The sequence below is a fragment of the Macrobrachium nipponense genome, chromosome 6 (genome assembly GCF_015104395.2).
Source record: "Macrobrachium nipponense isolate FS-2020 chromosome 6, ASM1510439v2, whole genome shotgun sequence".
NCBI lineage: Eukaryota > Metazoa > Arthropoda > Malacostraca > Decapoda > Palaemonidae > Macrobrachium > Macrobrachium nipponense.
The window spans coordinates 41,572,600-41,593,189 of NC_061108.1; the positions used below are offsets into that span (position 1 = coordinate 41,572,600).

General features: G+C 36.6%; 1 protein-coding gene across 3 annotated transcripts in view; it reads right to left on the bottom strand.

Annotated features, from left to right (window-relative positions):
• LOC135216417 (2-amino-3-ketobutyrate coenzyme A ligase, mitochondrial-like) overlaps nt 1-20,590 on the bottom strand; it is a 70,434-nt gene that overhangs the window by 38,054 nt on the left and 11,790 nt on the right. For 2 of the 3 annotated variants that reach the window (XM_064251763.1, XM_064251761.1), the window contains exon 1: nt 7,516-7,645. The exons of the other annotated variant lie outside the window; for it this stretch is intronic. In XM_064251763.1, coding sequence (XP_064107833.1) covers nt 7,516-7,630 — 115 coding nt within the window. In that variant the 5' untranslated portion in view covers nt 7,631-7,645. Of the gene's footprint in view, nt 1-7,515; nt 7,646-20,590 lie in introns of those variants that run through there. 3 annotated transcript variants of the gene reach the window in all.

Consider the following 20,590-nt stretch of genomic DNA (forward strand, 5'->3'; position numbering starts at 1 on the left):
ATGGTATCCTAGCTGTGGCTGAAAAACAGAATGGGATCTGAAGGACAGAGATGTCGGGACATGCAGTGAGGAGCCGGGTTGAGGACACGTTAGTCAGAAAAATAAATTCTGACAAATTGTCTTAAAAGTTTTTGAGATATATCTAGGTGAACTTACTCTCAGTCCTTCGAGGAAAAGCTTGCAGGCTGCACGCTCTTTATAGAGAACCCATAATAAATTAGAAAATGTACAGCCAGCAACAAAACCGGCGTCGCCCCGGCAAACCTGGCTCTGAGAGATCATGCCCTTCTTGCCCTGAAAGGTGGCCTTCATTCAAACAACCACTACATAGGTAGAATTGTTTGAATGAGAGGAGGAGGGAAATTACGGTAATCAGGTAGAGAAATACAATAACGAATTAAATATATGGACAGACACACAAAGAGAGAGAGAGAGAGAGAGAGAGAGAGAGAGAGAGAGAGAGAGAGAGAGAAGAGAAGAGAGAGAGAAACGGAAAATAGAGAAGAGAAGAGAGAGAGAAAAGAAAAGAGAAGAGAGAGAGAGAGAGAATACGAGGATATATTTGAGACCTGCTTTAAGAAATATGTTGTATATTTTTGGTAAATAATGATTATGAAATCTTATCTTATGGTATTGTTTTAAATTGTTATTATTTTCTATGTAAAAAAAAAGCCTTAAATATTGTTGGAACTGACTATTCATATTAATATTATTCAGACGGAAATATCCTTCTTTTTCATTATCCTATAAGCATCTCTCTCTCTCTCTCTCTCTCTCTCTCTCTCTCTCTCTCTCTCCATTTGTCGTTCTGTCCTCCATCTTAAATCACCTGGATCCATTATTTGAATAATAATAAACGTTTTATGTTATTTGGATGTGGCCAAGGATCACGAAACCGTAAATCCCTACTCTACCAACTCGTGCTTGGCTGCATCTACTTTGTTCTAGATTGACTGGACTATAATTACCTGTATTACCAATAATATACGAATCTAGTCGCTCTAGATTGACTGGACTATAATTACCTGTATTACCTATAATATACGAATCTAGTCACAAAGATGTTAAACACCAGGTTTTATAGCCGTGGGTTGTGTGAGTCATCAAAGCATCAATTTTGCAAAGGTATTATTTTATTAATTAATATATGCTAAGAACTTGTTACTGGATATGCTAATCTAGTACTACAGGATTTGTATTTATGGCATAACTTGGTTGAATTACCAGTATTTGAGTGTGACGGGCCACTTGGCTCCACCCCTCGCAACCATCTAGACTACTTATAGAAAGTATTTTAATTTGCTATATTTCCCATATTTTAACATATTTATTATATTGTTTCTGAAACTCTTGGTGAGAGTAATGTGAAATGAAATACAGTGAATGTGTGCATCGTTGCATTAATATAATGATGGTAGGGTATAAAGGATGTAGGTGTTGCAAAACCGTACACTATTAGCATATTATTTAGTGTCTCAAATTATTCGGTGACAGTCTTTAGACCTGGAGCAGATCGGTCACGTCTTAGCTATATGTAATATATGTTAACTGATGGGGAATTTTTAGTTGATAATAATTTCGTCGGCTCCCGGGCGCGAACCTTGGAACCCAGAAATCAGGACGTACAGTGAAGCACCTTTAACCACACAGCTACCACGAGAGGATATGAGTTAACGCCGCCTCTCACCTACAAATCGTTGTTTTGGATTCGGCGCTTCACTGGGCGTCCTGATTTCTTGGTTCCTAGGTTCGCGCCCAGGAGCCGACGAAATTATTATCAACTAAAAATTCCCTTTCAGGTAACATATATGAAAATATATTAATTCTGAGGTAGAGCGAATTAGATGTTAAAGGACATTTGTAGCTTAATGCATACATATGAATCACGGTGATGTGATCATGTATATATACATATACATATACATATATAATTTTCGTTAAAAGCAATTGCTTTAGTGGCATCAATAAATTTCTTGCAGGTATCTTCACTGATGCCACTAAAGCAATTGCTTTTAGCGAAAATTATATGAGAAAAAAACTGTCCTAAAAGTGTATACATATATGTATATACATATATATAAGAAAATATATATGTATATATAAATATATATATAAATTTTATATATATATATATATATATATATATATATATATATATGTGTGTGTATATGTATGTATATATAAACATATATATATATATATGTGTATATATATATATATATATATATATATATATATATATATATATATATATATATATATATATAGATATACACACGTCACTAAGACTACTGCCACTGGGAAAATTGCCCATCTAGGAATATCATCACCGGTAATATTGCCGTACATTGACATATTTAAAAATACATTAAACGTGACTGCATTTGATTGATAATAGTTTACAATAATATGGATGACAAAAGCAATAATCTAAAAAAATTAGAATGGGACGTATTCATTAAATATATGATTGTTATAAGCAACAAAATTTAAATTCTTCATTTTATCATCCCAATTAGTAACTAGAGTTGAGGACTATATTTCTAGTCTTGCATTCAGGTCTTTCTATACATTGTATCTTGAGACCTGGCCCTAGGCCTACTGCAGTTTGAAGTCTTAATGAAGTGTTATGCTGTTATCTTTTTATCAATAAGTTCTTAAAACCCCTTGTATCAGCTGAAGTTGATCTGCCAGAACACTAAAAGGTAGTAAGGTATTCTTCAATTTTACCACTATCATTTTTACCCTAAAGAATACTCCAAATTCATACTTCATTATAGTTTTAAATGTAAACTGTACTAACTAGCTCATCTACAAGTAAATTTAACCAACTAGCTGGGACACAGTGAACTTAACAAACTAGCTAGTCCGAAAGTAAACTTTACAAACGAGATAGTCTACCAGGGTTGATCATCAAATAACTAAAGGTAGCCTACCTTAGCTTAGCAATAGTAGCCTAACTTGGCAACCTTCAAGAATAGGTTATTGTTTTCATCTGTCCCTCTCCACAGCTCAAGTCTTGTCTAGTTATGAAAGTTAAGTTATTCTTACAAGCTAGCCTACCTTAGACTGTACAATGTAAATAAGCACATTGAATTATAGGTCTGTATAACTGTGGATTGTTACATTGCTTTATATATGTACCTCCTAGTAATAATTGTACTTGAAGATGTTCAAATAGCTTTTATGTCATGGTTCAGATACCTTGATTTAGTTCTGTAAATTGCATAGAGTGGACGTCCTCTCTCTTGAATCACAACTGTATAAATATGAATTCATGCAGATTGCAATTAAATTTATACTGTAATTAAACAAATAGTTTCTCTTATAAGATCTGTGAGTAACCCCAAATATACCTTGAAAATGTCTGCAGGTCAGTGCAGGAAGCCTGTCGTTAATAATGTGACATGGGAAATTCAGAAATGATTTTTGTGAATTTTGTGTTTAAGATTTCCTGACAAGAAACCGCAGAAGGGATAAAGAGCCAAACTGTGGATCACACATTTTGAAACAACCAATTAGGAGCCCTTCATAAATTACGAAACTCCTTAAGGGGGTTGGAGGGGGTATAGTGAAGCCTTATGAGTTACAAAACATATTCAGATTTTTCCTGTTTCTTTGTAGAAGGACAAAAGAGAAGAGTAAAGATTCTGAAATAGACTTTCATTATATTATAGTAATACTGACAAATGGTATTTATTTCTTTATAATTATATGTTTAACAAATATCACAAACTCAACCCTTGTTTATACGGGAATATTTTCTGCTATAAGTATTACATGACATAGAATAATATGACAAACTCATCCCTTTTCTGGACTTATAAAAATATTACAAATCACATCAGTCCTCTTCTAATCTTAACTTTGTGAATTATGATAAACTCAAAGAAAAACACCGCAGACACACTCTCTCTCTCTCTCTCTTTCATAAGTTGTGTGTTTAATATATAATATTTATATATTATATATAATATATATATATATAATATATATGTATGTATATATAATATACAATATATATAGATAGATAGATAGATAGATAGAGAGTATAATACAAATTCCTTAATTACACGAAAAAAGGTTATGGTAAAAACATTAGATTTTCTGGTCCAAACGGAGTGATTTCACATATATACCAATACACTGTTTTTCTGCGCTAAAATGCAATCCATCTCTCTCTATATATTCCTTAATACTCTAAGATTACGCTTGTCACTGCAAAGCCTTAAACGTAAATGAAGGAAAAAATGAAGAATTTCCGGCTTTCGGGGCAGGATGAGAGAGAGAGAGAGAGAGAGAGAGAGAGAGAGAGAGAGAGAGAGAGAGAGAGAGAGAGAGAGAGAGAGAGAGAGAGAGAGAGAGAGAGAATTATTTCAGCAATTTATAACACCAAGAGACCCAAGACATTATCCAAATCTTTCAAAATACTTCCTGATATATTTTGACAAATCGAAATCTCTCATGATATATAGAAACTCAATGAAGAATCGAGAAAGAGGAGTGTGTGTAAGAACTGGGTATGGCCCCTGCAGATATGGATTCCAGTTTGAAGAAAATATGGCCTTGTCTGGCCTCGGCAGCAGCTGTTGTTCGGACGTTGTTGTCCACATGTCCAGCGATTTACTGAGAGAAGTCTGACGCAGGAATAGTCATCTTGTTTGCTGTAGCGGCATATTCACTGGTGAGGATGTAGATCTCTGATGATGGAGCTGAAGAGCCCAAGGAAAAGGAACTGGACGAGAGAATTGAGGCCATGCGAGACACCATTCAGCAGGTGAACTTGACATCATAAATCGTCATTTGCAGCAGAGATAGACTACTATGAAGGCGTTGGACAGATCGCTCATGAGGTGTTGCAATAGCTGGCCTGGCGAGAGAGAGCCCACTCGCTCGAGGCTGAAAAGTTGTTTCTGAAGAAGGAGAACGATAAAGAGGGAGAAACAACAGGTGGAAAACAAGATCCTCAAGATCACAGAAGAAAATCACAAGATGAAGTACAACACAAAGGAAATTGGGCAGAAAAACGATGCATTTTGTGAGGGATCTGTCTGTGCAGTTAGCAAAGGCAAAATGCCAGCTTCAAAGGTCTGTGAAGCTCCTCCGACAGAAGGAGAAAGAAAGCCCAAGCCAGCTCAGGAACCGAATCTAAACGCATCCGCGGGATGGCGAGGCTCATCCAGGAACAAAATGACGCGACCGAGGCAGCGCGAATCCGAAAGGAAAGACCTCGAGCTCAGGTTCTAGCGCCTGCTGAAGGAAGTGGAAGACCTCACGAAGGAAAAGCGTCGACTCCAGTGTGACCTTAAGGTGGCGGAACTCAAGAGGTTGAAAGGCTTCCCAAGTCCTCAAGAATCCTAACCGGAAAGCGCCCTTCAAGACACACATGGAAGAGGACGAACGAACGAACACACTGTCTCCGTCTGTCTCCAAGGAAGGAGGAAGACTTCGAAATCGAGAAGAGACGAGTCGAAGCCTCCGGCAGATTCTCAGACCAACCTTCCGCTTCAAGCTCTTTTACTCACCCTCCACGAAAGAGTCTACCATCAAACACAACAAGGAATAAAAACCCAGTTTTTGGAGGAAACCAAATGTCTGATACATATAAGGAACCCTCCAAAATGTGAAAACAACATAGTACAAGCAGTCAGAGGACCGTCCACAAACAAGTTATTGTTCAAAAGGAAGTTGAAAAGCATAACACCATGTCAGGAAATTCTAAATTTATATATATTCAGAAATTCTGAATATATATAAATTCAGAGTTGGAGCGATAAAGCCATGTCAGGAAATTTAAATATATATATATTCAGAAATTCTGAATACATATAAATTCAGAGTTGGAGCGATAAAACCATGTCAGGAAATTCTAAATATATATATATTCCGAAATTCTGAATATATATAAATTCAGAGTTGGAGCGATACAAAACTTCCAGAACTACAGCATTTTTTTTGGTGAGCAGTGCCAATGAGCAGAGGGAAGGCGCTCATTGCTGGCTAAACAAAACCCCTCTGCAATGATTTGGCCCTGTGATGACACCCCAGCAGTGAGGCATCATGCTGTTAAAAGCGCAAGGAGAGAGAGAGAGAGAGAGAGAGAGAGAGAGAGAGAGAGAGAGAGAGAGAGTTAATAAAAATTTCTGAAGCAGATGGAAGAGATAGGCTACTTTTGCAGGTGCAGGACGGAATACTCTGGAGGAGTTAAAAAAAAAAAAGAATCCTGAGAATGTCAAACACGGCATAACTGCTCACTTAGAAAAGACAGAGGACAGGAGGCTCCAGGGAGGCGAGAGGTCAAAAAGAAAGTTCCTATAGGTACTAAGAAGAAATTCAGATGGCATTAGTTGTAGATACTGAAGAGGAGGAGGAAGGCTGACAGAAAGGCTGACAGAAAGCAGAAAAAGGATGCATGAAGGTCTGCAGAGAAGAATACAAGGAGACGAGAAATAAGGGAAGACTGGATACACGAAGGAGTCCAGGAAGCGGAAATGAGAGGCGCTGGAGGAAAGCAAAATAAACCAAAGAAAAATCAAACGGAAGGATAGCAAGAACATCGATAGAAAAAGAAAAACTCTGATTTCCTAAGAGACAAAAGAAGATCGAGCAAATGAGACAGAAGCTATTAGAAGATCATCAATAAACCGATTTTGTGCAAGGTGAAATTGTCAGTGTTCATTTGAGGGATCCTCGGGAAGACGAACTACAAATGGAAACCTGCTTCAAGGAATTCTAAGAAGTGTTGTTATGGTGAGCAGTGCCAATGAACAGAGGGAAGGCGCTCACTGCTGGTTAAACAAAACCCTTCTGCAATGATTTGACTCTGCGATGACACCTCAGCAGTGAGGCGGCATTGCCGTCAAACGTGCAAGGAGAGAGAGAGAGAGAGAGAGAGAGAGAGAGAGAGAGAGAGAGAGAATACAGCTGCTATAGATAATGAAAAAGGATATTTCCGTCTGAATAATATTAATATGAATAGTCAATTCCAATAATATTTAAGGTTTTTTTATATAGAAAATACAGGGTGGGCCAAAAGTAGCCTCACAGACAAAACAGAATAAAAAATAATTTATTAAACGCTTAAAATTTTTCAGACATGAATAAGTGGCATATTTAAGAATGAGTGACATGAAAAGGATGAAAATAAGTAGCATGTATTAATGGCAGAGTATTAATTTTCTATTGAAGAGTACTTTGAATGAGAAACAGTTCATGAAGTAACTGTGAGGCTACTTTTGGCCCACCCTATATAATGATTTACAATGATACGATGTGATAAGATTTCATAATAATTATTTTTCAAAATATATACAATAACATTTCTTAAAGCAGAAGGTCTCAAATATATCCATTAGATTAATAACTAAACAGGAATAAAAGCTCAGTCTCTCTCTCTTTTTCTCTCTCTCTTCTCTTTTTTTTTTCTTATCTCTGTCCAAATATATTTCATTCATTATTGCATTTCTTTCCCTGATTACAGTAATTTCCCTCCTCCTCCCATTCGAACCATTCTACCTGTGTACTGGCTGTTTGAACGCGGGCCACCTTTCAGGGCAAGAAGGGCATAATCTCTCCAAGCCAGGTTTGGCGGGGCGACGCCGGTTTTGTTGCTGGCTGTACTTTCCTTCATTTTGTCTGTTCCATTAGGATAAAAACATCATGAAATGGCATCTTAACAGCAAATGTGTTAGAAATCGTAATAACACTACTAAATATACAAAGAAGCCTTCTAAAATGTTTTCCCAGAATAAAAAAATCCTTTTCGAGACTGCATGTCAGAGTCCAGAGCAATAACTATCAAAGTGCGCTTATTAACTAACGATCACAGGTGTCCCGAATGACCCGACAAAACCACGGTCTAAGCCAACAGTAAAGCTGTTAAATTTACATCACTTTTTCCTTCAAATCACACAAATAAAAAAATGAACTTCAAACCTACTATCTATGACAGCTGTACAATTCCGCACGTAGCTTGACGATTATAGGTACTCAGTAGGACCTGCAGTCGTTACTTGGATTTTAATCTAACCAATTACTCTAAAGTAAAACAAAAACTAACTTTACAGGAAGGAATATTTGTTATTTTTTCAATAGCAATTTCCTTACATCATAGGACAGTTACCAAGCGCCATTTTCCAGATGGATGGATGAATGATATTTAAGGCTAAAGGCCAGGCACTGGGGCCAAGAAGGCCATTCAGCGCCGTAATGAAGGTTAAATAAATTGAATTATGGTAAATAAATGAATGAATTAGTGAAAGAAATGATTCATAAAATTAGATGTGACTAATAAATTAAATGAAAATATAAAGTTTAATGAATGGTGTAATAAATATTAAAAATAGTTTAATGTCTCTAAAAATCTGTATATGATATATAAATAATTATCTAAATGTTATCAAAAAAAATTTATACACTTTTAAAAGGAGATGAGAGCAGAAATATCTGTTTCATCTCCCAAGATATTTGAGAGGGATTTACACTGGATATCTCTTTCCCTTGGGTTAAAATATCTGGGGCAAACCATCAGAATGTGCTCCACTGTTAGGATCTCATCGCAGTAAGCACAAACTGGTGGGCTGCTTCCTTCTAAAATAAATTGGTGGGTTAAATAAGTGTGCCCAATCCTTAATCTCGTTAAAATAACCTCTGTTCGTCTGTCAAGCTGGAATGACGAAGGTCACGGCGGTACATTTTTCCTAATATTTCTATACTTACTATTATTGGCAAGAAGAGAAGTCCACCTTTCTTGCCATTTACTTAATACATAAGAACTAATAGGACCTTTTAGGTCTGTATTTTCCAGATAGACCCGCAATGAAATGTTTGATTCAGGTTAGAGATTTTCGTTCTGCGAACGAGTAACTGCTGAACTGAAGGAATATTTGTATTTTCCTCATATACATTATTTCCTGTCGGTAAATTGTTCCAAAATCATATCTTAACAATGACCATTGTTGTAGAGGCCTGGAAACTTGCCAATAGTTCACACGTGTTCGGGGTACTGATCGAGCAAACCATAGCCCACAATAATTTATGTTGCTGTCCGAGGGGCACAATCTCCATCGAAGGACAGTTATTATCTTTTTTTTTACACCTAGAAAAGTCTCATATTAATGTGATTTAGTGATGGGCGATTTCACGTTACAGAAAGTCTGATGTTGTTCAGGGGGGATATTTAGGCATTTGAATGAAAGCTTGCCCGTTTTCAACGCTGATGTGCAAATGGCGTCTAGTTCAGCCCAGTGTTCTCACTTTTGGAGAATTTGTCCCCAAATTGGGAATTTAGACTACATGTGGAGAAAACATGGGAAAATTGCATTTTTGGGGAATTTTGGGTGGAAACTTGGGGATATCGTATGAAATTCCTTAATATATATTAACTTTATTATTTCTATGTCTAGAATGAACAAGGAATGTAAAAAAAGAAGGGAAAAAAACTTTCTGTACATTTTACAACAGTGGTTTTCATTTGGCTACTGGAGTAAGTTGGTTTCAACTCAACTCATTATCGCCTCTCAGCCGATCACAATGAAGATAAACTCAGCAATGCATAGTTTACAGTTTTCCTGCAAGAATCCTGAGTGAGTCACAAAGTCTGCTAGTCACGAGTCGATATCCCATTCCCATTTGGTAAGTTCATATTCACATTTGAATCTTAATGAGTGTTTAACCTCAGTCTCTCTCACAATAAATATAATGTACACTTGTTGCTAAGCTAGTCGCACTCAGCAAAATAAGCTCTCAGGAGGACTGTTTTAGCAATGATAGGCTAGGTATAGTTAATCATGACAATTCATGGAGCCTAGACCTAGGCTGTATGTACAAAGTTTGTGTGATTTTGCCAGGCTGAAATGAATTATCTAAATGTGCAGTGTTATAGGATATGGCTTTGAGCAGGGTATGTGCGTAGTTTATCCATGTTTTGGGGGTTGTGGGGTAATACTTTAGTTTAGCGACGCATTGTAGAGGGAAAAAAAAAGTTGCATAAAAAGCCATGCTGGTTCAAGTTGATTGCAATGAACACTACATGCAGGGTGTCCATATGTTTTCTGTTAAGAGATTTGGAACTTGGAAGGCTATCTTTTACATTCTTATTTTTTAATCAAAGGTTAATGAGGAGACCTATCTGGTTGTAAGCCGACTATTAGGTGTTGTGACAATGGCAATTACCACTACCTGTGGCACTACTGTTAATCTAGATTTCTCATCTAGTGATGGGGCACTAAACCTGCCCCAAAGAATTCTAAACATGAAGTCAGGAAATTTCACTCTGGGTGGATATCACAGGAAGAATTTAAAGGTTGATTGACAACAACAAAATGCATGGAACCAGTGGTTATTCAGCAACGGGACCAACGGCTTTACGTGACTTCCGAACCATGTCGAGATGAACTTCTATAACCAGGAATACACATCTCTGTCAAGAAGCTAGGTGTTCAACATGCAATAGTCATCGATCCTATTTAATCAAGCACAGTCTCAGATATATAATAACAACATGAAAGCCAAGCAAAGCAGTATTTCTGTTAAGGATGTTTTTAGTACGCAACCCAACCCAACCCAGGAATTTATAAGGAAAACACTGACTTGCAGTTATCAGCTTTCAAAACTGAACACAATCTTCCTTTCTCACCGGCAGGTTCACTATTACGTCTAATTCAGTCACGAGCTCCAACAAACACAGCTGAAAAGACAGCTTTAGCACAGATTCAACTTAATGACACCAAGTGTGTCAATATACTCAGATAATGACTTGGACTTTATTTTGAAAAACAGCTGATAATGAAACTTAAGACATTCCAAATTCACACCATAATACCAGATAAAACAATTGATGTTTCCTCTGAAAAACAACTTGGAATTGTAGTGACATACTTTGATGATGATACTATGGATCCCGTAACACAGGTTTTTTTTTATCTTATCCCAGTACACAGTTGTACAGCAGTGGGACTGTACAGTGCAATTAAGCATTCAATAACTGAGAAGGGCATCCCTATGAATAATATAATTGGATACTCATCGGTTACTACCAGTGTCATGTTTGGAGAAAAGGAAAGTGTGGTGTCCTGTTAAAAACAGATCTTCCTCATCTAGTTGCAATAAGATGTAGTTGCCACAAGATACACTTGTGTGCTTCTTATGCCTGTTTGAAAATGTCTGTGTCTTTGGAGGACATGTTGCAAAATATCCACGCGCACTTTAGTCTGTCAAGCCAAAGAACTCATAGCTTGGAAGAATTCCAAACTTTCTGCAATGTTCCCATTCACCAGCTTCTAAGCCTATCGCAAACACGTTGGCAGTACTGCAAAATGTAGCAAACAGGCTCTTAGAGCAATGGCCAGCTCTTTTGCTATATTTCACCAACCTAGTAGCAGAGAAGAAAGATCCATCAAATACCTTTACAACAATCCTGCAAGCATTAAAGAACAATTTCATGCAAGCTCAACTGGAATTTATAAGTTTCCAACTATGACGGCTGAATGCATTCAACACCTTGTTTCAGAGAATTGAGCCTGCTCTTCACCTTTTACGTGGAAAGGTTACCAAGCTCTTCAAAAAGATACAGTGTGATTTTCTGGAAATAGACGTTGTAAGACATGGAAATCCTTTCAGTGTAGACATTTATGCCCCAAAGAACCATGTAGACATTGATCACATTTATTTTGGAGTGGCTGCAACGGACACTCTTTTTGAGTGTAACAAGGAAGACCCCAATGGAACTAGGCAGGTTAGAGTAGTTTTCAGAAGTTTCATGGTGGAGCAAATCCGAAAGAGGTTTAATGAAGTACATTGAGTGTTGCAATCACCTTGATTTCCTAGGGCCAGCAAATGCTGTGAAATGTCACCTTTCTCTTTAGCAAGACTGTATGAATCCTTCACATTCCTGAATGATGTAGCTAACCCTGATTTGGTAGATAAGGAAAGGTGGAAGCAGGCTCTAGAAAAACCTTACATTCTGAATGTTAACATCACATATCCAGTTTTCGCGAGAAAGATTAAGTCAGAAGAACATTAATGTTGTCGCTTGGCTGAAGTTCAGCCAGGCGACACATAGGCGAGAAATATATCCCTCGTTTTCGCGGATGTTTACTACTTATGTTTTCATTTGTGAGGAAAGATTCATCAGGGTGATATGTGTTATATATGGGTGCTCCAACTCTTTATAAGAACAATATAAATGTTGTTAGTGAAAAATTAGATTTCACAGTTTCCCACAAGAAGATTTAACTGTGTAAGAAGTGGGTGAATATATGCAACAGTATTTTATCATAAAAAAAAACTGCAAGAATTTGTTCGTCACCTCAACAGCACAATGATTTTGCCAGAAACCTTAGGCACGAATTACCCCATTACTGTCCTATGTATGCCCGAAATCTAAACGATACCATACCGACAAAAAATCTTTATAATGTTACTATTGATTCAGGTAAGCCTATCACTAGTATCTCGTCCCTTTAACCGAGTTTACTAGGCCTATGTTGCTCAAATGGTATGACACTGGACTTGGAATTTTTCCGTTTCATGGAATTGGTTTAAATCCCCATCCCAGGGGTGAAAATGTTATAAAATGGAGTTTTAATAGCATGAGGAAGTTTGGTTGCTTCGAAATATGTACTGGTTTGATGTGGAGTAAAAAAAAATATGTTCGTCTTGCGTGTGTGTGTGTGTGTACATTAATATATATAATATAATATATATATATATATATAATATAATATATATATATATTAATAATATATATTATGATATATATCTGTGTGGTATGTATATGCATGTATATATATATATATATATATATACTATAATATATATATATTATATTATAGTATATAATAGCTAATATAGATATATATATATATATATATATTATATATTAATATATATATATATATATCATATAATATATATATATATATAATATAATTATTAATTATATATAAGATATATATTATATATTATATATATATAATATTAGTATATATAATATAGTATATATATATTATATATTATAAATATAGATATATATATATATATATATATATATGTATATATTTATATATCTATAAGATATAATATATATCTATATTATATTATGTATATATATATGTAAAGTAATAATATATATATATATATGGTATATACATTTATTTTTTTTATTTATACACGTGTGTGTGTGTAATTGTAATAGCTACACTGCCCTCTTAACTTCTCGAATTCTTCGCGCTTTTTTGGGTATGCTTGTCTCTACATAGCCTTGAGATCCAAGTTCAAAGAATTATGGAGAAATCATGATGTCCTGTAGCAGGAAACAAATCCGAGATACCATAATCACGAAGAGGCCACCTTGCCGACCTGACCACAAGAAGGATAAAACTCTACTCTCTCTCGTATATACATATAAGTATATCTTAGTTTAACCAGACCACTGAGCTGATTAACAGCTCTCCTAGGGCTGGTCCGAAGGATTAGATATTTTTTACGTGGCTAGGAACCAATTGGTTACTTAGCAATGAGACCTACATTATATCCAGAAATGAATTTGAAATCACCAGAAGTAAATTTCTCTCGTTCTGCATAGGCAGAGAGAGGAGTGAACTCTGACTACCAGATTGATAGAGATCAAGTAGAAAATTCAATAGAGGTAGAACCTGAACCACTGACAAAAAATGAGTCAAAGTTATTTGGGAAGGTTCGTAGCTTCTAAATTTAGAAATAAGTAGTATACATCATTAGCTTCAGCTGATGCAGATGAAACAGGCTTGGACTGGATATCATATGTAAAGAGAAAGATATTATATAGATAGGCCTTCCGATCACTTAAGTAAAATCTACAAGAAACGGGAGATTCATTCAAAATCTTCCATGGTGATGAGCTAAAACCAGGAGTCGGAGCAGTTTCAAATCTTATTGATATATTCGAGGACGCCAATGCTGATGTTCCAGAGGAGGCAATGAACTTTTTTTATTAGATGCAGGATTCATTTTAGGACAAAATATTAAAGCCTAACAGAAAGGAAAAGTTTCTTAGCAAAGGTGTAAAAAGATGACAAAAATTGTTCAATAATTTTGAAAATTTATTTTATTGAAATGAGAGAGAGAGAGAGAGAGAGAGAGAGAGAGAGAGAGAGAGAGAGAGAGAGAGAGAAAGGTATAATCGGATGAAAAAATTGTTCAGTAATTTTGAAAAATCACTGATTGAAGAGAGAGAGAAAATGTAGAAATTCCATAGAAAAGGTATAATTAGATGAAAAAATTGTTCGGTAATTTTGAAAAATCACTTGATTGAAGAGAGTTCATTTTATTAAGATTTTCAATGAAATATTCTCAATAAAGCTTATGTCATACGTGAATTTTTATTTCCATTGCTATTATATTCCCAATTATATGTATTTGCATTTTGCAAATATAGTCTTCAAGACATTAATATCAGCCTACTTTCATAAATGTAATGTTAGGAATCCACAAAGTGGCAAGAATAATAAGGCTGATGATCAAATCGTACTACGTCGAGCACAGCAGCTGCTGAGCTCCCGGCAACATGTTCGGTAACTCTATTTTATCCCGTCTTCAGTTTTTAAAGTTCCAGCAAAGACCGCGAACACTGTTTGATATGAAGGTATGGAGAGGGATTTTGCACTCATATATTTTAGGTGTCCATAAAAAAATGAGAGAGAGAGAGAGAATATAAGCTAAATGACTCCAAGAAATTAATATTTTCAAGCAGAGTCCTCCATTCGTTTTTCCCGAGTGTCATCGTAGTTCAAGAGGCCATTTTTTTGACAGAAGGATAATTTTCTCATTTCTATCGGATCTGTGATGATGATATCATCCGGCTAATGTCAAGTTACTGGAGGCCTTTTGAGTGGGCTGCTTGCGATCTTTTCTCAAATGGCTCGGGATACGATGACACCTGAGTCTCCCCTCGTACTTCTACCGTCTGTTCAGCTAAGTCAGCGTTTCTTAACCTGGGGTTGCTGGGGAAGGTCACATATGTGGCGGTAAAAAATATCAGTGTTTCTGTAGTGAAGGAATACGTTTGAACAAATGTATTTTTAACGCATTTTTAAACTTCAATAAACTTTAACCTGATTTTCCGATGTGAGGCAGCATGGTGATAAAAAACACTTAATTTGTACGAGCGTTCCAAACTTTCGTATTAAGTCAGCTTCACAAGCTTTTTGATAGACCTACAGTGTATACGTTTTTGTTTTGGAGAATGAACCAAATATATGATCAAGGTGTACTGCACTTGTCTTTACTTTATCCTTGTAGTAACTAGGTGTTAACCTATGGTAAGGGGTGCTGAGGTCGAAAAAGGTTAAGAAACGCTGAGCTACTATGAGATTCAGGGCCTCTGTAACACGGTTTTTTGGACTTTGCTCCTTGTCAAAGCATCGGATGTAGCTGAAAGTTGACATATGTATATTTTACAACCACACACAAATTTTGTCAGCATTATCAATAACCGAAACCCGATAGTTTTAATTTTTATAGAGTAAAAATGATCTAGCCGACGCCATGGCCAATGATTACGAGCCAAGAGTCGAAAAACATTCATTACGTAAGCAAGGTAAACAAACACCTTTTGACGTAATGTTGCCCCGCCCATCCACCAGACAGAAATTCCATCGGCTCTGAAACCCAAAAACTTTATGAATGGCGGAACGATACATAGATGTGGGTGGGGTATCAGTGTTAGCGTAGTAATACTACTGTATGAATTAAACGTTTAGGCCAACTGCTGGGATCCTTGAGGATCATTTAGCACTTCTTACAACTACTCGAGAAATTAGTTTTTAGAGCCAGAAGTTAAATTTTCTAATCCAACAATGCCCATGATAGCCTTCAGTGTTATCCTGAATTATAACGAGGCGAATGTGGGTGGAGCCTCATGAAGTCACCATTCTGACGATAATTATTGGTGAAGGTTTAAAGCCAATATACGGTACCGGTTATTTTTTTTCAGTAAATAGGTAGATAGCCAATAAATAAAAATTGCTTAACATTGGATATAGCAGTTATCAAATCAAAGCTTGACTACTATGTTTTTGAAATACCACTACTTCCTACATCTTTGTCAATCTGATTGTGACCTATAAAGTAGACTGTAATTTCTTTGGAAACTTATTTTGGGAGTTAGACTAATAATCGAAGTGTTTTTGTATTTATTAACATATTTTGTTGGTTTGTTCATTATGACAATTATCAGTGGAGAGTTTCCAGAGTTCATAAAGGTGTACTGCTTAGCTTGTATTTAAATTTGTATGTCATTGTTGCCAGAGGTTTAGCCTTCGTTACGTATAGCCAATCATCCATCGAGAAAGAGGGAAGAAATGTTGCCATAAGTTACGTAAAGAGTGCGTTCGAAACCTTTTCTCTGAGTAAGTTGGCCCGTCTTCAAAATAGGTCACTTTTACATTATAAGTACCAAATTTATTCAACCTACGTAGTGCAGAATACACTCAAAATTTATGTGTTGATATAATATGTATTCTGAATAAGCGTTATATTTATGAAATGCATAGATAAAAAGTTATTGCGAAAAAACCGTGTTGCAGAGGCCCTGAATCTCATAGTAAGTACTCATACTGACCAACTGTTACTCTCACTCTCTAGAGCCACTTGAGTATAGGCTACTTGCATCTGTCTAATAATGAGAAGGAAACATATATTTACATGTCTGCTCTTCCCCAAAGACACCTGTCACATATAACCCCATATACACAGTTCTTTCATTATTTTGTTTTCTTGTTCACGCAAAGTTATTCTACTGTTCTCGTTGCACACACTTTTAATTGTTAGGGGTTAATGATATATAAACAAAAATACTAAAAACAAATATATTAGTTCTGGTCCATTCGTATTTTCCACATGTGTAGCATTTATTTCCGCTACAATGAACCTACCTACAATTAACGCCTTTTCGAACATATCACTGCTTATGCGTCATTACTACTACGACAACCACAAGGGATCCTGACAAAAACAACGACTGGTCGAGTTCCCACTAAAAAATGTATTTATGTCGGCATCATGAAAAAGAAAAATATAACTGCCATCAACTAGCGTGGCATTCATTATCTGGAGAGAACTACCAGCAACTGGCTGGGATATGATTACGTATTACATAAATTAGAATGTATCATTTTCCTCATAACTTGAACTCCTAAAAAGTATTTTTTAACTTTTTCTTCTTTAGGTATTGCATTTCTTTAAGGTTCACATCAACTTTGCCATTCCTGTTACATTTTTCATTACAGTTGGTCTTAAAACAAGTAGTCTGTCCAACGCTGACCAAAGAGCAGGTTTGTGCCACTGATCGTGGAAATAGCTAGTTCGGGGTTCGCTGCATTCTTCGGGCAACGTCATATTCCCAAAAAATAATTCTGTACGCTTACTCCTTTGTTCATTTCTTGTCAAATAAGAATTTTGGGTTTATAAATCATACCAATTAATGACCTCCACAATACTCTGTACGATCAATGAACCTTGAAAACTGAAGTAATTTATATGCAATAAGGTCATATTTTATAGGAAACATTTATTTCTCTCAGTGCGCCCGACAGAAGTTACCTCGATTTTCTTGGTTCCCTCAGATATCCTGCCAAGTACTGGACAGGTCGAATATAAACTGCTTCGAACACCTTAATTAATCCATTCGATAAGAAAGAAGCTTCAGGTAGGCCTCCCCAAGCAGAGCACAGCAGCAGAGAACCTTTCCTCTCTGGTCGCGCATCTTCAAAACGGCCGTCGCGATTCATTCTCGTTTATGACCATCGATAATGAAGCGTTTACGTTTTGTTTCTTTACCAGGAATTTGAAATCGAAGTCTAAATTAAAATGACTGACAACAGCAAATTGTTTGATTAAAATGTTAAAAATCAGACAGATTTGCATACTGAAGTGTGGTTTCTTGAATATGTAATCATTGAAGACCGCAGCCTTGAGGTTGGAGGTCAAGTGATCGCCGAACCACACCAGAGATAATCTCCATAACAAATAAACGAAGCTCAAACTAAAAAGGTCATAAAATCATAACATTACACGGCTTAACATTCAATTGACAAAAAAATGACATCTTTCGCATTCAAGAACACATTCTAGTCCTACTTTGATGTTGACAATTACTGAAATAGCTGCACTTATACCTGGCGTGCAGACGACAGCGCTCCGGTAAGATTGACAACAAACTGCAACAATCATGTCATTCTCCGTTGCAAGTTTTAAGTCACGATACATACCATACACAACTTAAATATAAGTAATAAATCAAAATCGATAAAAAAAAACATCACTAAAAGAGGTTCTGCATTTGTTATCTTTTGGCACTAGTAGATTACTGAAACAAAATCGAATCGCAATCTTTTTTATTGAACCCATCCTCATTTTTTACTATTTGATATTATCTAACCCGTGTTTCTGGTATATGTACTCCATTGTCTGAGTCTAATTGCTAACATTTATATATCTCTCGTCAGTTTCTGGCCCCTATATTTCTTATGGGGGGAAATGGTGTGGCCAAAGGACTATTCAGAAGTAGCGACGTCATTCTTTAAAATCAGAAAATAGAGGCTGCATTCAAATATGCTACTACTTCTAAAAGAAACTCGGAAAAGTAATGATAGATATAGTACATAAAAATCCATTACATGATCATGGATATGAATATCCACAATTTTTCTGGCGTGCCTATTCTCGGACACGCACGTCAACTTCTGGACGAGATAATAAATTACTTTATGCAAATAAGATTTAGGTGTTTTAAAAGGAGCACCAGTTTCTTTAAACATCTGAATAGTGATGTGGCGGCGTTACCTCGTATTAGTTGATAGAAATAACAATTACAACACGGAAGAACAAAAGCAATTCAAGAAAAATACAAGCTATCGAGTCCGCCTGACGGATCCAGTGACGGGCCGATATAAGAGAGCTTCCGTAAAGAATTCAGAGTAATCGAAAATAGAAAATAAACACTCGGTTCACAGACACTCGCTACTATACTCGTGGCGGGATGAATGAGGGGACCGGGAGAGAGGTGACATGAGTCGAGACAATTTTTTTCTAGACTCAAAATAAATATTCTGATCCTGTTTGACTCTTTTGCATAATCAAAAGTCATGAGATGAATAACACCATACTGAACACAACAGACAACTTCGCTGTCGTTCTGATGATACGAACAGTAACTACTGCCGAACGGCTGTCCAAAGAATGTTCTGTGGACATGACAGAGAGACATGAAAGACAATTATTGTCGAGGGGGTTTTCTTGAAAGTTTTATTGTTGAATACTGGTTAATAGAAAAGGCCCAATTTCATTTCATCTCACGTGTACTGTTCATCGCCTACACTGTGTCTCTATAGCTGATGCGCTAGCCGCCGGTGCCTGTCACAGCCAGCCATCAGGACAGCTGCCACCATCAAAGCTTTTTGACAATAATTCTTCCTGGTTATAATTCCCGGGTGGGTCTCACGTTTGCAACCTGTAATTACGTGATTTACAGCGTCAAACATCAGACCACCTTTTGTTTATCAAACCTAACACCTGCTGTTTTCCAACTTTGAATACGCGGCTTTCCATACAGGAAATACCTCCATGACCCGGTTTCGTTTTATGATCCACGAGTGGGCTCCAACATCACGCCTTCCTTCCCTTCCTCATGGCTTTCAAAAGGACGAGGAAATGAGGTGCCCACAACACGGCTGAATGGAAGCTTCAAGGAATCGGAGATTTACTCATTAAAATGATTTGAGCTTCTAAGACTGTATTATGCAGTTTCTACGTCTCCGAATTGAGATTCATCTAAGAATTTTGTCAGGACGAGATTCAATTGCAGTCTCTTGACATAGTCGGGCATACGACTATACTATTCAGACAGTATACTGGTCTCGTGCCCAATCATCCTTACCGGTTAGCATAAGCTCAGACACATCATGGTTTGCCATGATGTGTCTGAGTGTGCAGTGAGTGTATCCCTCCCACCCCCACCAAAAAAAGAAAAAAAAACGGCTGAGGATGGACAGGGCAATGGACATTATTTAACTAATTAATTACAGTATCATGCATAGACAGCAACATCCTCTGGGAGAAGAGTAGACTATCCATCAACTCGGGAAGTTTATGGACTTTTAGCGAAAGGTCGTCCTCACTTTTGTCAATTTACTACCAGATTTGCGATAACCCTCTTCAAACCCATTCTCCGAAGTAATAAGCGTACACCCACCACTAGACTCCATGGTTACTGACAAAATACGACGCTCAAATAAGAAAACAAAAGCCGAATGAGAAGGTCGACCAAAAAACTAACCCAAGACATCTAAGATGCCGTCATCATCTGAATCATCTCACAGGCTGGGAGATTTACATGGCATCTATGTGATTGAATTCCTCTATAGAGATCTTGGCATTTAAAAATAAGATATCAAATACTCTTATCCTGCAAAACTAACGAAAAAGACAAACTTTCGGATTCAACTTCTTCTTAACGAGGTGCGCCAATCAAAATCCCAATGAAAGCTATCTACACCTTTTTGAGACATTATGAACCCAAGAGACCTTTGTTTTAAACACCATTAAGCAGAGC